Below are 15,365 nucleotides of genomic sequence, written 5' to 3' on the forward strand. Positions count from 1 at the left end.
TACATAGTGAACTCTCCCTTAGCTTTCAAGATTCAAGTCAAAGTCAGGGCTCTCTGAGAAATGCTCCCTAGCCAACCCCACTTGCATGGTTAGTGGTTTTTCTTCAGTGAGCCCGCCAGACTGTTAATTCCCATCCCACAGGCAGTGAGGATGTCCTACCCACCCCCAGTGCCTAACACAGTGTTTGGCACATACCAGGTGCTCAAAAAATGTTTGTGGAATGGGAAGGCCTCATGATGCCAGCCAAGCAGGCTAAGCATTAGAAGGTAAGCAGGAGCTCAGAGGCAGCTCAGGCAGCGAAAGGAACTCCAAGCCCCACCAAATAGTACACCTGAGAATGTCAGTACACATCCTGAGACTGAAATTGCAGGTGGCAGAATGCAGCAGCTAAATAGGGTGTGTGGGGCTTCCCTGGTGGCGCAGTGGTTGAGAAACTGCCTGCCAATGCAGGGGACACGGGTTCGAGCCCTGGTCTGGGAAGATCCCACATGCCGCAGAGCAACTAGGCCCGTGAGCCACAATTACTGAGCCTTCGCGTCTGGAGCCTGTGCTCCGCAACAAGAGAGACCGCAATAGTGAGAGGCCCGCGCACCGCGATGAAGAGTGGCCCCCACTTGCCGCAACTAGAGAAAGCCCTTGCACAGAAACGAAGACCCAACACAGCCATAAATAAATAAATAAATAAACCCAAAGTTAAAAAAAAACCCTATTAAAAAATAAATAAATAAATAGGGTGTGTGTGTCTGTGGTGTGTGTGTGTGTGAAAGAGAGAAAGAGAGAGAGAAAGAGGAGAGGGGGCAGAGAGGGAGGCCAGTCCTCTGTGGAGCAATGGCTCAATCAGAAAAGGGGACTGTTTCCCCTCAATCATCATGGACCCTTCTATGTTTCTTCTTCTTGCCATCTGGAAGAAGGGAGATGATGACAGCTTAACTCCAGTACACCCTCCCTGGCTCCCAGCCCCCTCCCTCCCCACCAGCGGCTTTGGCACTTGCACCTACCCTGTCAGAGACGCTCCCAGGCTCTGAGGCCCCACTGCTGACATGCACAGCCACTCTTGGCTTCCCCGGCCCAGGCAACCAAATAGCTCCCAGCTTCTTGAGGGAGTTGAAAGAGAAAGAGTTGAGAGGCCTGGGAGCCAGGAGACCCTGGTTCAAGTGCTGGGGCTGCCAGTAGCCAGTCATGTGACCTTGGACAAACATCTCTCCAGCTTTGGGCCTCAGTTTCCTCAAACGTAAATTGAAGGAATGGGCTGGCTGATCTCTCAGGGAGGTCCTCTCCAGGGTTCACATTCTGTGGATCCTGCAGTCCTTGGATCCACGCCCATCCCTTGTCTGTCTGCTCCTCAAATCAAAATCTCAGTGTTGACAGGGAATTTGAGTTCATCCGGTAAAACCCTCTCTTTTATACATGAGGAAACTGAAGTCTGGGGAGGGCCAGGGGCACGACAGGGAGACACTGGGGGCATATGCAGGACCAGAACCAGGGTCTGTGCTCCCTGCTGTGATCTGACCTTGTCCTTGAAGGACTGACTTGTTCCCAAGCTGCCCGGAACAGGTTGATGCAGGGCACAGTGAAGCCTTGGTCTTCTTCAGGCAATCAGCTCAGGACCACTGCCTTTTGAGACTGTCAAAGAAGCCCACTACCCTGGACCAAACTCAGGTCCAGAGACCTGAGCTTCAGCCCTCTCTGTGTTACTGACCAGCTGCGTGACCCCAGGCAAGTCATTATACCTCTTCGGCTTTATTGTTCTATGGTTATATGGACCCCCTTTGACTGTGAGCTCTCAGGAATAAGGACTTACCTGTTGTTTTAATCCCAGGGCATGGTTTTCAAAGTCAAGTGGCTTAGTTTCAGTTTTCAAAAGAGGATCTTATTTGTCCAGTAACCAATGACGTATGCATTCAAATCAGACCACAGAAGTCTTAGGTACAGAAGTCTTAGGTCACTGACCAGCCAATGTAAAGGCTGCCCTGGGTCATGTGTTCATCCCGGGTCCAGTCGGCTGTGGTCCGGAGTGTTGTGTTGGTAAATACAGTTGTATCTAGGCGCTGTGCTTTAAAGGACTACTACGACAATCTCTTGTTGGTGAGGAAACTGGCTCAAAGAGGTTAAGTCACTTTAGCCAAAGACACACAGCTGGTGAATGATCGTGCTGAGCTGTGCTCCAAAGCCCTGTGTATTTCTCACTTTCCCGGGACCTACAGCGGTGGACTAGTCATGCAGGGCAGAGTGAGGTACAGGAGTTCAGTGGAGGGAGCGAGCTTTCTGGACTTGCCGGTGGGGTTCTAGGAAGTCTTCTCGGAAGAAGTGGGAGTTTTGAGATGGGAATTAAAGGACAGGCAGGCAGGGCTGGGAAGAACATCCCAGGTGAAGGAAATGGTGTGAGCTGAGGAATTTGGGTAAGGGGACACGGGTGGGGAAACTGGGGGGAATTCTGGGTGAGTGGGACTGTGTTATCTGCAAACAGGAGGGGAAGGGTATGAAACCAGCTTGGGTGCGGGGCCAGTAAGAAGTTTGGGCTCGATTTGTGACGTAGTGGGGAGCCATTGAAGATTGTTGAGCAGGTTTTGGCCTCATCAAACCTGTGCAACCAGAAAAAGGTATGATTCGTTGTTTACAAGTCTGTTTCTCCCTCACTGCTGTCTTCGGGCAGAGGTGGGGAGGAGTGGAGCGTTGCTGAGGAGGTGCTGCTGGCACCAGCATCTTCAACGCCAGGACCTGAGGAGGAGTGAGAAGGGAGCGTGCGGTGGCCAGGGCTTCAGGGCTGGAGGTGGAGGGCAAAGAGGAGGGGAAGAGCCGGAGATGCCTTTCCTTCCTCCCTTGGCCATCAGCCTCCTCTGGCCTGAGGTCTGGTCTGGTGAGGCAGAGCACAGAGCATGCCTCTGCTGTCTGTGTGAGTTCCTGAGGAGTGAGATCTTTAATTTTTGTCTGCTGAGTCCCGATGGGCGAGGGGCCAGCCTGTGTTACAACCTCCCCGAGGCCCCTGGGCCAAGGCACTCAGACCAGAGTGGACGGAAACAAGGAATGAGTCATGTAGACTGGCTGGGGCCCACTGGCATCTGGCTGCACCTCCTCCTACCCGCCCCCCACCCCACCGAAGCCTGGTGTCTGTGCCCTGTCCTGGGGAGTTTGGGGGTTTGGGCCTGTCCCTAAGGGCTTGGGGTCCTAGAGAGAGGGGATGCAGGGCACCAGGGAAAACCTCACTGAGTATCCCGATTCTCAGCGTATAATTAGGGGAAAATGGACATCAGAAGGTGGTGGCAGAAGGTGTCATCCTTTTTTCTTTGTCTTGATGAAGAGTGAGCTGCTTATGGGCTTATTCTGGGAAAGACCCTACGGCAGCCCCTGTTCTCCGTCCCCCCAAACCCCTATCCCTTGGGCTGTGAGGGATGCCGCTGTGTCCCAGCAGGAAGCCAGGTGGGGACAGGCTGGGAGACCCCAGCAACAGCCGAGGAAAATTGCTTCCTCCTCAACTTGTCCTCAAATTCCTGCCCAGCCGTGCCAGAATCCAGGATAGGGCTGCATCGTCCTTCAGCCCACAGGGCTTTCTCCCTGGGCATTTGGAAAGGATAATACAGTGTGTAATCTGTCCCTACCTGAATAACCCCCTCATCGCCAGGAGAGCGCCTGAAATCCCTGTGGTCTTACTGGGGGGAAATTAAAAGAAGGAGGCCTTCCGGGCTGCTCACATCATTTTCCTGCTCAGGTCTTCAGAGACTCTGCTCGGGGAGAAGTTATGCTTCAGCCCCCAGGGGTTCTAGAGGATGCCACTCCAGCCAGAGGCTGAAGGGATTTATGCAGGTAAATAGGAAATGTGGTCTGAACTTTAGCTAAATGCACAGAGCTTTCAGGTCAGCCCACCCTTGTATCAAGGATTGGAAATGAAGGGAAACGGAGTGAAATCAGTTATTTTGAAGAGCTGCCCATTCCACATCATTGCAGGACATCCTGGAGTGAGTGCAGTGTGCACAGCACGGACTTTGGAGCCGGTCAGAACTTTTAGTTGAATCCTGGCTCGATTCCTGGCTGTATGACCTTGAGCAAGAGACTTCACCCCTCTGAGTCTGTGAAGTGGAAATTACGATGCCTACCTCACAGGGCCACGTAGATGCTCTATCTGTGCTCTAAAGAGAAAAGCTGAGGGTTGAGATGAGCCTTACTCAGAAATGGAGAACGACTTGATGTAGGGTAAGCTTATTTCCTTCCTTCCCCTTGGTGAGAGGGAATCAGATTCACTGAAACTCCCCATGATGACTTTTGTCTGCCCTTGACCTAAAATAGACCCCTAGCTGTAAATAGGCCTGAGAAGAGTGGGATGTGCTTGATGGGGGCCAGCTTGTGACAGCGATTTCATGTGTCCATCAGCACAACCCTACACCACACCACAAAAGGCTGTGAATGCTTCTGCTTCCCAGAGATCAGCAGCCAGAGGTGCGATTCCAGAGAAATGCTCCTCTGGAAGCTGGCATTTGTATAGTGTCTGGAACCAGAAAAACCAGGAGTGAATCCTAGTGTAACCAAGTACTAGCTTTGTGATTGTGGGTAAGTCATTTTACCTCTCTGAGCTTTCATTTCCTCTTCTGCTACATGATGAAATAATAGTACTTTCTTCAGAAGGTTATTATGAGGATTAAAGGAGAATGACTGTAAAACACTTAGCACAGTGCCTGGTACCTTTTAAAAGCTCCAGAAATATCAGCTGGCAAATGAAGTAGCAGTCACTGAACCCCTCCCATCACAGGGTAGATAGGGCTGGTTATCTATTTGCCCTGAAGGTGGGGTGGCAAGAAAAGCATCATTATCTCTATTTTCAGATGGGAAAATAGAAGCCAAGCATAGCTGAGAGCTGAGCTCACCGAAGACAGAAACATTCACTGCACCCGGAGGGGACAGTACTGGCAGACCAGAGCAGGGTGGCTGTGAGTACTGGGGGGTTGCCAGGCCACAGCGTCTGAGGTGGCGTGGTCTTGGCAGCCCCTGTGGGCCTTGGAGGCCTCGAGCAGGAGGGAGCTGGGGCCTTTTCATACAGCCTCCACCTTCCAGACTGGAGGCTGAGGCTGCACGATGCAGGGTCCCAGCCGCCCAGTCTCTGGACAAGGACGTTTGAGCCCGTGAGCTGCTCCCATCTGGAAGGCTGGGGGCCCAATCAACCTTCCTTCAGCTGTTCCGCCCACTGATTAACCAGGAAATGTGTTATTTGTTCTGAGCAGGGGAACAAGCTCTCCTGGAGAGAGGAATTCAGGACTGGAGATCCAATCACTTCCAAGCAAGAAAAATCCCTGGAATTCTGTCCAGAGTCTGGGTCCCAGCAAAGGGAGCAGAAATGCGGTCCTTGTTTTTGGCCCTTATTTACCAAGTTAGTTCAGGTTCTGGTAGCTCTCTGGCTGCTGGCGTTATTCCAAGACATGGGAAAGCAATGAGGTTGCCTTGAGTGTCTAGCAGACTGCCATCCCCTCTCATGGTGCACGTGTCCCGGCAAACCTTTCCCCACTGGAATCTTTTTAGCAGCCCCTTGGGACTCTCTCTGCAGGGTTTCCGGAGACGATTTCCCTCCCCAGACCCAAGGGGTGGGTTAGTTGGCTTAGCAACATTTTGTGCCTCTTTAGGGGAGAAGCGGGAATCAGAGGTAGGGAAGTGACACGTGGTGAGTCAGGAGCCTTGCTGGAAACGGTTAGCCCCCCTTCTTTTCCTAAGCAGGGAAGGGAGAGGGGGACAGAAGTTCTGATACCTATCCCCTGGGAATTGAGTGGTGGGCTAGCCATCAGGGAAGAGGCTGGGGAATGTGTGGTGGAGAGTCTTAGGCGGGGACAGCTGCAGAGATGGCTGGAAAAGGTACCATTCAATTGTCATGAGGGCTGCCGAGGCTCAAGCCCAGAGTGAAGGCAAGGTGGTGCAGTCTGAAAAGCTTGGGCTCAGGTGGCAGATGACCAAGGTTGGAACACTTCCTCAGCTGCTTATCAGCTGTGTGATTGTGGGCAAGCCAGTAACTATTCCCAGACTCAGTTTCCTCCTCTGTGTACGTGGAAATCACAACACCTCCTTTCTTTGGTTAAAGGAGCCAATTCACGTAGCATGCTTATTTAGCACAGTGCTTGGATCATAGTAGACTCCATAAATTTTAGCAGCTTCAAAAAGGAAAAACAAACAGAAAACTCCACTGTTTATGGGATTGGAGATTCTGAAGAGCTGCATCAGCAGATCCCAGCGATTACAGGGAAAGGGAGTGACGGGCAGTAAGTGGGAGGCAGGACAGGAGGATGGTGCTGGGATGGGGGAGTAGGAGATGCCAGTCTTCAAAGTAGATTAGCCTGGCTGTGGGCCCCCAGGAGAACAGGGTGGGAATTTCCAAGGACCGCTTGTACTCACCGGGGAGTGGGAGGGGCGCCTAGAGGTGAGGGAAGTGTGTCTGCATGAGGGTTTTGGCTGAGTTGGAGCAGTGAGAGGCTGAATGGGCAGCAGACTTCCAGAAGTGCAGACGGAGGAGACAGAGCAGTAATAATGACTTGGACACGTGGGAGGAAAAAATAGGTCAGGGACGAAGTTGATGCCAAGGTTTCTGGCCTTGGAAGGCTCATGGGGATCTGAGGTGAGCATTGAGGGATGAAGAGGAGAGATGCTAAAGGAACTGGGGAGGTAGTGGGGTGAGGAAGGGAGCCCGGAACTAAAGAACTGGGTAGATAATGAGGCAGGGAGAGGGAAGTGTGGAGCTGAGGTTTTCCCATAGCTGTGAAGGAGAAGTGTGTCAGGGAGAGAGCTGAGCATTCTGGGAATTGAGATGGCATTCATCCCAAAATGCAAGGTGCAGAATTCAAGGAGATCCTTAGGGCCATCCTTAAAGGCAGCAAGCACATGAACTTGGACCAGTAACTCCCACCAGGAACTCAGTTTTTCTCTCTGAAAATGGGTCTAATGATACCAGCCCTCCCTACTTGATGGGATTACCCTGTCGTTCATTCAGTTAGCCATCCATTGAACACGTATTTCTTTTCTTTCTTTCTTTCTTTTTTTTTTTTTTTAATATTTATTTATTTATTGGCTGTGCCAGGTCTTAGTTGTGGCACTCGGGGTCTTTTTTGCTGCATGAGGGATCTTTGTTGCAGCATGCGGGATCTTTTTTTTTTTTAGTTGCAGTATGTGGAATCTTTAGTTGTGGCATGAGAACTCTTAGTTGCAGCATGCAAACTCTTAGTTGCAGCATGTGGGATCTAGTTTCCTGACCAGGAATGGAACCCGGGCCCCCTGCATGTTGAGTGTGGAGTCTTAGCCACTGGACCACCAGGGAAGTCCCTGAACACGTATTTCTTGGCTGTCTATTAGAGGCAAGCACTGTTCTAGGTTTTGGGGAAACAGGGGTTAGCCAGGCAGGCAAGATATCTACTCCTTTAGAGCTATCATTGTGGCTTGGGAAGTCAGACAATAACATTATAGGTTGTTGAACAGGATTTTTCATGTGGTCTTTGAATTTCTGCTGAAGCTGCAAAGGCTAGAACGATAAGGACTGAATATTCTCAAGTGCCAAAGAGAAGTACTAGGCATCTTACTAAAGGCAGAACCAGTTCAACAACCATTAAGATACATCCCTGGATTCCAGCCTACGAATAAAAAGGGATTGAAGAAAGTCATTGAGTCAGAGAACAGTTGCATTAGTAAGCAGGGCTGAGATTTCCCCTGAGGGTACTCCCCAAGCAAACCAAGTGAACAGGGGCCCTAAGAAAACCAGTCATAGAGACTGGGGGCCTCCAAAGAAGAGGAAACTAGCATGACTCCCCATAATTCTGCCTCCACTGATGCTAGCTGAGGTGCTAGAAGCTGCAAGCACCCCAATGCACCAAAGCACAGCAAGAAAGTTCTTGGGAGAACCCAACCTATGTCTTTAGGAATTGGGGATGTACATAAATGAAGAGACTTGTGTGCATTTTCTGTCTGGAGAACTCTGACTGTGGAGACTGGCTGGAGTGGCCCTTATAGCAGGGTGAGATGCAGCCAGCTCACCACTGGTTTGCTGGCATGGACAGGAAAGTCCCATGGGGAGTAGGGGACACAGGGAAGTTGTCCAGAGAGTGCCTTGCTATGGTAGTGCAGGGTGGAGATCATGCAGAGAGCTTCCCAAGAACCCACAAATGTGCCCATGAAAGAGCCAGAGCTTGGCACCTGTCAGCCCAGGGCACCTGTCACACAGGACTTTACCATTTTCCCCCAACACCTCTCCCCCAACCCTGATGTGGAGGAGCCACAGCAGAAAAGCAAGGTCAGAAAATCAGACCACACCCCAGTCTCCCTAGTACATGATCTTGAGCCAGGGGACAGGCCTGTGGAGGGAGAGGAGGGGTATTAAATTGGATACGAGATTGATTAAATTGGATGAGGTTTTGATTTGGACAGAACCAGACTTTTTAGTGCCTGGAAATTGGTCTTAATTATAGAAATGAAACTGTTCTTGTGACTAACGGCGATGGGCAAGCCAAGGACTCTGCTTGAGATGCCATTAAGGGTGGAGAAGAGAAATTCACCATAATATGGTTGAAGGCAGTGAGGGGAGAAAAATAGAGCTGTTTCCTGATTGTCCCTCTTCAGGTTCAGCCCATTCAATAAATCAGTTATACAGGTAAACAAACAATTTCAACTACTCTAGAGCAATGAAGGTGAAACAGGGTGATGTATTAGAAAGTGATGACTTGGGAGTGGGAAGGCTGCGCTAGGTTGGGGGGTCAGGGATGGCCTCTCCGGGGGGTGATGTTTGAGCTGAGAGGTTAAGTGATGATCGTGTCCTGTAAACATCCTGGAGATGAGTTTCAGGGAGAGGGAAGTGGGCATTAACTTAGCCTGTTCAAGGAGTAGAGAGGAGGCCAATGCAGCTGCAGTGTGGTGAGTGCCCCAGCAAGAGGTGAGATAGAGCAGAGAGGGGGCCAGTCCTGCAGGGCTTTGGAGGCCAAGGTCAGGAGTTGAGGCTGTTTTTCAACAGTAGACTGGGTCTGTCCTTTGTGTGGTGTGGGTCCTGATAAACTGGTGCCTTCCTGCCTGCTGGGTCCCTCTGCCTCTCTAGGAGGCAGCAGGCTGCAGAAATGCAGGGGGCAGGTGGGTTGCTTGGGGGAGGCAGCCATGGTTGCCAGGCCTTTAGACTTTAGGGCAGGGGACCATGGTGTGAGTGACGAGCTGACTGTTGGGGGTACTAAGATGGGTGGCCGTTGGCATTCCAGCACCCCTGCCCTCTCCCTGCCAACACAAGAAGATGTGAGCACACTCACTGCATCAGTCAGAAGCTCATCGAATCCCGAGGGAGTGAGGGGCTGGATGGGAGTCTAGGGAATGGATCTGAGCCGCAGGCTGGAGGACTGGATTTCATTCACTTCTTGGACACACGCTGTCTCCTTGAGTGACCTTATTGAGTGACCTTATTCCAGATCCTCCATGTTTATTCCCCTGTGGAAGAGAAGACACCTCTTGTAGGATCCGCCGCCATCAACGCCTCAGGCCTAGGCTCGATCCTGACGCAGCAGGAAGGGGATTAAGATCAAGGAGCTAAGGTCTCTGCCGGCCGCAGGATAGCCAAGGACGCGGCCTAGTCCACTAGAGGGCGCGCGCCCCCAGGGGACCTTCCAGCGCTCCCGCGTCCCACGGCGGCGGAGGCAGGCGAGCTGCCCCGTGCTGCCACAGCTCTAGCCGCACCCCCGGCCGACGCCCCCAGTGGCTCGGGCGGGAAGCGAAGGGTCCGGGGCCCGGCCTTTGGGTCCTGCCTCTGTATGCCGTTCTTGGTACCTCTCCTGACCTCCTTCAGACTTTCGAGGCTGCAGCCTTGGTCATCGAACAGGGAGTTTGTCCCTGAGGTTAGGGGCGGGCGATAAACTCTGGACAGGTCAGCAGTTCAGCTTGCCCAGGACAAGAGAAGGGTGCCTTGGGTGCCCCTGTCCCGGCAGGCGTCATCTCGCCTACTAGCCCTCGGGCCGGCCCTGCGTCGCCCCCAGCTCCTCACGGGTTAACACCGCTCGCCGCCCGCTCGCTTCCCAGTGCCAAAGTGGGTGTTGCTGGAATTCCTCTCTCCCTCTCCCGTAATGAGGGGGCTGAGCTGTCCCTCCGAGGAGGGGGCACGGTGTGGATAAAAGAGACGAAAAATCAGGGGGAGGTTTCCAAAAATAAAAGCCTCCGGTCCCCATTCAGGAGGCTACAGTGACGGGGAGAAGGCGCGGAGGTGCGACAGCGGTGCCCACCCAGCTAGAGACGGAGCGCGGCCGCCGGGCTCATTGCGCGCAGCCCCGGGCCGCCCCCGCAGCCTGGCCCTCGCTCCACGGAGAGCCTGGCCCGCAGTCTGATTCGGGGCCCCCTAGACGGGGAGAGGCGGGCCACCGGGAGGGGACCGGAGCGCAGCCAGAGGGCGGCCGGGCGCACAGACTGCGAGCCCCGGGGCAGTTACCGCGCGCGCCGCTTTCCGGGCGCCCCGGCGCCATGAGGCCCCCAACCACCACCCGCTGCCCCAGGCGTCGGAACCCCTGGAGGAGCTTCTTGCCGCTCACCCTGGCTCTCTTCGTGGGCATGGGTCATGCTCAGAGGGACCCGGTGGGAAGATACGAGCCCGCTGGAAGGGACGCGAGTCGGCTGCGGCGCCCCGGGGGCAGCCACCCCGCAGCGGCTACAGCCAAGGTGTACAGTCTGTTCCGGGAGCAGAACGTGCCCGTTCCGGGTTTGCCGCCCGCGGAGCGGACCCAACCTGGCTGGGGGAGCCCCAGCAGGCCCGCCGAGGCAGAGGCCAGGAGGCCGCCCCGCGCGCAGCAGCCGCGGCGAGTCCAGCCACCTGCGCAGACCTGGAGAAGCCGGCCCCTGCGCCAGCAGCAGTCCGCACCCCGGGCCCGGGCCCCCCCGGCCCTCCCGCGCCTCGGGAGCGCGCAGCGACCGCGGGCTGCACGAGGGCGGCTAACGGGGTGAGCACTGGAGAGGGAAGCATGGGGGCTGGGGGAGCGAGGGCCGGTCTCCCGTACGCTCGTTCGTAGAGGGATGTGCAGGCTAGAGGAGAGGGCGCCGGGCTCCGCCTTTCATCCCTCTGTCCCCAGTACTGCGGGGAAACAGACCGAGGTCCCGGAGCTGGGGCTCCATCTGACCCACTCGCAAAGAGTTTGGAGGAAAGAGAAACACCACCCACACCCTTTCGTACCAGCTCGCCCAGACCCGACGTTAATCCTTTCGCAAGGCGCCAGTGCATTCGCCCGCCCTCCTCCCTCCCGCCTCCAACCGGCGCCTGCTGACGCCCGTAGCGGTGCGGGGATCTGAAAGGGATCGGGGAGAGGGCAGCGGGGTGGGCGTTCCACGCGCTTGAGGCCCAGGGGAAGCTGAGCGGGCTGAGAGCGCGGGTAGGTGGAGGATGCCGCGAGCGCCAGAGCGCGAGGGCAGATGCATCTCCAGGACGGAGGCTGGCAGCGAAGCCTGCGCGGGGGCACGGGTCTGTGGGTTGCGGCAGAGGTCGGCCTGGGCCCGCGGATGGCTGGACGTGGAAGTGGGCGTGGGGTCGGGGGCACTTTGGGCAGGAAGCCTGCTCGCGATGTGGCTGCGGCCCTGTGGGTCCGTGGGGGAGTGGGTCTGTGTGGGCCCTTGTGCAGCTAGGTGTCAGCGCGACTCGCGCACTTTGCAGGGCTAAGTCTCCCCCCTACCCTGAGACTACCAGCTGCTTGCCGGGGGCTCCCTCGCAGCGTGGGAGAGGCTCCCCAGTAACCCCCAGCCCTGCTGAAGATCGTCATGGCTGCGGGAGGCTCAGTCTTGCCCGAGTATGACAGGTGTCTCCAGAATGGAGGGCACTGGAGGCCCGGGCAGTGCGGGGCTGCGTGGGGACACCATCGGGGAGGCTGGGAAGGAACCTGGCAGCCCTTCTTGGCTTGGGCCCGATTTGCCAGGTGGGTTCAGTCCCCTGGCTCATAGCGCGAAGGACACTGCAACCCCTGTTCTACTCCTGAGGATGTTCTTACTGCCTCTCCACTCGCTATTTTCCTAGGCTGCAGCACTCTTCTCCTGTGTTTCTCTGCTTAGAGAGACCTTCTTGACTACTCCTGCCCCACCCTCTCTCTTCCTTCACCCTGCTCTACGTTTCTTCATAGCTCTTATTCCCATTGGACATACTATGTTTCTGTTTCTGTGTTTATGGTCTGGTCTCCCAGCCCACGCTAATGTAAGCTCTATGAAAAGAGAGGCTTTGTTTTGTACATTGCTGTGTCACCAGTGCCTAGAACAGTGCTCGTATATAGTTGCTGCTTGTTAAGTATCTGTTGAGTGAGTGAATGAATTCCCCGCGGCCCTTGGAAGGCCTAGCTTACGGCAGACAGAGTAGACCCGAGCACTGCCAAGTCGCTTACACAGAGGATCAGCTGGTGTTAATGGCCTGTGCAAGTGAATACATACTTCTTAAGAGCAAGTGTGCAGGGCCTGGGATAGGGGATGGGGCCCCGAGACAAAGGCATTGTTCCTGCCAGGAGGGCAACTCAATTACTTCAAATCGAATTGGAGAAATGAACAGATACGCACTGGTGAACATGCTTTCTAGTACCAGAAGCTTCATGTTAAGCATAAAGGAATGGACGTTTGTGGCTGAGGAGCCCGGAGGAGAAGGAGGCCCTGTGAGCAGGAGCCCCTGGGGTTCGAGGGGCGGCGTGTGGGGAAGCAGAGGGGAGGTGGCAGGAGTGGGGTGCCGAGGTGTAGCACTGCCCAAAGACAAGGGCTTTTCACTGTTGGCACTGGCTTAGGGGCAGGACTGCACCCTGGTGTAGGGGAGCCACAGGGCTGAGGCTGGAGGCATAGGTTGAACCAGATCATGGAGGAGCTTATACCGTCAGCATTCCGGTGGGAGTTGGGGGGAGATGGGATAGTGGAGTGGGGGTGAGAGGGTGCACTATTCGCAGTTGTGAAATGAGGTGGTGATGAGCAAAGCAGATTGTCACCATGATAAGGCTGGTAGATGTACACAGGTGTGTAAGGACCTGGGCTGGGTGCCACCCACAAGCACTTGCCATATACAGGTGCACACATCACATCACATGCTGGGTTTGGCTCCTCCCCCAGATTATTTTCTGCAGCTTTGATAAAGGGTGGGTTCCTCTGGCACTCCAGCTAGCCACTCCAAGTCATCTGGGGAGGGGCTGAGTGGCAGTCTTGTCCATTGGCTTCCTCTCCCCAAGTCCATTCTAGCTCATGGCTTCTGGCCAGGCTGGCCTCTCTGGCAGTTGCCTTGTGAATTGCTCAGGGCCAAGGACTAAGTGCCACCTGCTGGTAAAGCTTGGAATTGCATCACCACTACTGGGGATTCTTCATTCAACAAACGTTTGGAAGGTCTCCTATATGCCCGGCACTTTGCTGGACCATGGGGATACAGCAGTGGCCAAGACAGCCTCTGTCTCCGTGGAACTTGCAATGTAGTGGGGTTTTATTGCACACAATGAAGATTTTAAGTGTGCGCCAGGCACAGTGCTAGGTGTCTGGGACACAGTGTAACCAGAGCAGAAACAATTCTTGCACTATTGAAATTCACAGTCCACAGGAAGCTTTTTAAGCCATTGTTTCCCAGCATTCAGTGTTTCTTAAGCTTAGCCTCACAGCATACCACCTTCATAATATTTTCCTCTATCTTTTCCTCCTTGTTCTATTATTTTCTTAAATTTATAAACTATTAAAATAACAGGATTTTGTGTTTTATTTATTTTTAAGTATTTTATATTATGAAGTTTTACACAAACCTACAAAAGTATTGGAAATAATACAACTAACAATCCAGCTTTTTCAAACCTTAATATTTGGGCCTATTTTGCTTCTGATTTTTTTAGTCAAAATATCTTCTATAAATTTGTCTCTCTCTCTCCCCAGAGTTAACCACTACCTTGAATTTACCCATGATTCCAATCTATGTGTTTATACCATTACTACAGATGCATGCATCCATAACATACACAATATTGTTTTGCATATTTTAAACTTAGATAAGTGGTACTATGCTGCATTATCCCTCTACAATTTGCTTTCTCCAATCCTCATTAGATGTTTGAAATTTAACTACATTAATATAATCAGCCCAAGTTTATTCTTTTTTTTTTTTTAAATATTTATTCATTTATTTATTTTTGTCTGTGTTGGGTCTTCGTTTCTGTGCGAGGGCTTTCTTTAGTTGCGGCAAGCAGGGGCCACTCTTCATCGGGGTGCGTGGGCTTCTCACTATCGCGGCCTCTCTTATTGAGGAGCACAAGCTTCAGACGCGCAGGCTCAGTAGTTGTGGCTCACGGGCCCAGTTGCTCCGTGGCATGTGGGATCTTCCCAGACCAGGGCTCGAACCTGTGTCCCCTGCATTGGCAGGCAGATTCTCAACCACTGCGCCACCAGGGAAGCCCAAGTTTATTCATTTTAATTGTTGGTTATTATGCCATTGTCTGAATATACCACAGTTTATTTATCCATCCTTCTGTTTTTGGACACTTAGATGAGTTACATATTTTGGTATTACAAACAGTGCTTGGCATTTTTCTACATAAATAAATCCATTTTCAAGGACACTTTATATCACTATCATAAGCTGAAAATAGTACCACTTGTTATAAAGAGAAAACTGTAGGGAAACTGAAATGAAAACAAAATGTTCTCAAAGTCTAGTCAAATACCATTATCATAGGAAGTTCAGCCCTGTAGTTCTCCCTATTGGAAAGGGCAATTGGCAAGTGCTGGAGAGAGAACCAGGCATGAAGACCCAACCTCCGACAGGGATTTTTTCCCACTGATCTAATCAGACTAGAACGATCACTAAAAAGGGAATCACTAAAAAAAATAAAATAAAATAAAAAAATAAGGGAATCACTTTCTCGCTGTGTGATTCAGCATTGTTGCATGTTGTGATTATGGAAACGTCAAATATGGAACCGTCAAACTCCCTTTCCTACCAGAAGTGTGTTGGGAAACATTGGATTAAGTGAAACAAAGAGGTATTAAAAGTACACCACATGTCAGGCACTATGTTAGACTCTAGGGGCACAAAGAGGAATAAGAAAGAACCCTCAAGGTACTCAAGACGGAGACATACACCAACAGCCTGAGATAATCAGTGCTAAATGGTGTGGCGGCTGGAGAATGGGGAAGGCTGGGTAGATGTCAGGGGAGGTTTTACACAAAGGAGGTGACATTTGATCTGGAAGTCTTGGAGCGTGCCACGGATTTCAGTCGGCAAAGAAGAGAGGGAAGGCAGTCTAGGCAGAGAGAGCAGCTTAAGCAAAGGCATCAAAATGTGCCCACATACAGTGCAGCTGGGGGACAACAAACTTCGTATACTTGGAGGATCATAGTTTTGGTTGTAGGTGGCCATGGAGATAAGGGGGGAAGGGGGGCAATTAGACTCCACAGGCAGGAGGGGTCCG

The 15,365-nt window shown here is 52.8% G+C and overlaps 1 protein-coding gene across 4 annotated transcripts in view; it reads left to right on the top strand.

The window, feature by feature from the left end:
* Positions 1 to 10,054: 10,054 nt before the first annotated feature.
* LTBP2 (latent transforming growth factor beta binding protein 2) overlaps positions 10,055 to 15,365 on the top strand; it is a 100,333-nt gene continuing 95,022 nt past the window's right edge. For 2 of the 4 annotated variants that reach the window (XM_068542704.1, XM_068542723.1), the window contains exon 1: positions 10,056 to 10,913. In XM_068542704.1, the coding sequence (XP_068398805.1) occupies positions 10,441 to 10,913 (473 nt within the window). In that variant the 5' untranslated portion in view covers positions 10,056 to 10,440. Of the gene's footprint in view, positions 10,914 to 15,365 lie in introns of all 4 variants that reach the window. The other 2 variants (XM_068542714.1, XM_068542729.1) reach the window with 2 other exon arrangements.

Source organism: Eschrichtius robustus, chromosome 1 (assembly GCF_028021215.1).
Source record: "Eschrichtius robustus isolate mEscRob2 chromosome 1, mEscRob2.pri, whole genome shotgun sequence".
Lineage (NCBI taxonomy): Eukaryota > Metazoa > Chordata > Mammalia > Artiodactyla > Eschrichtiidae > Eschrichtius > Eschrichtius robustus.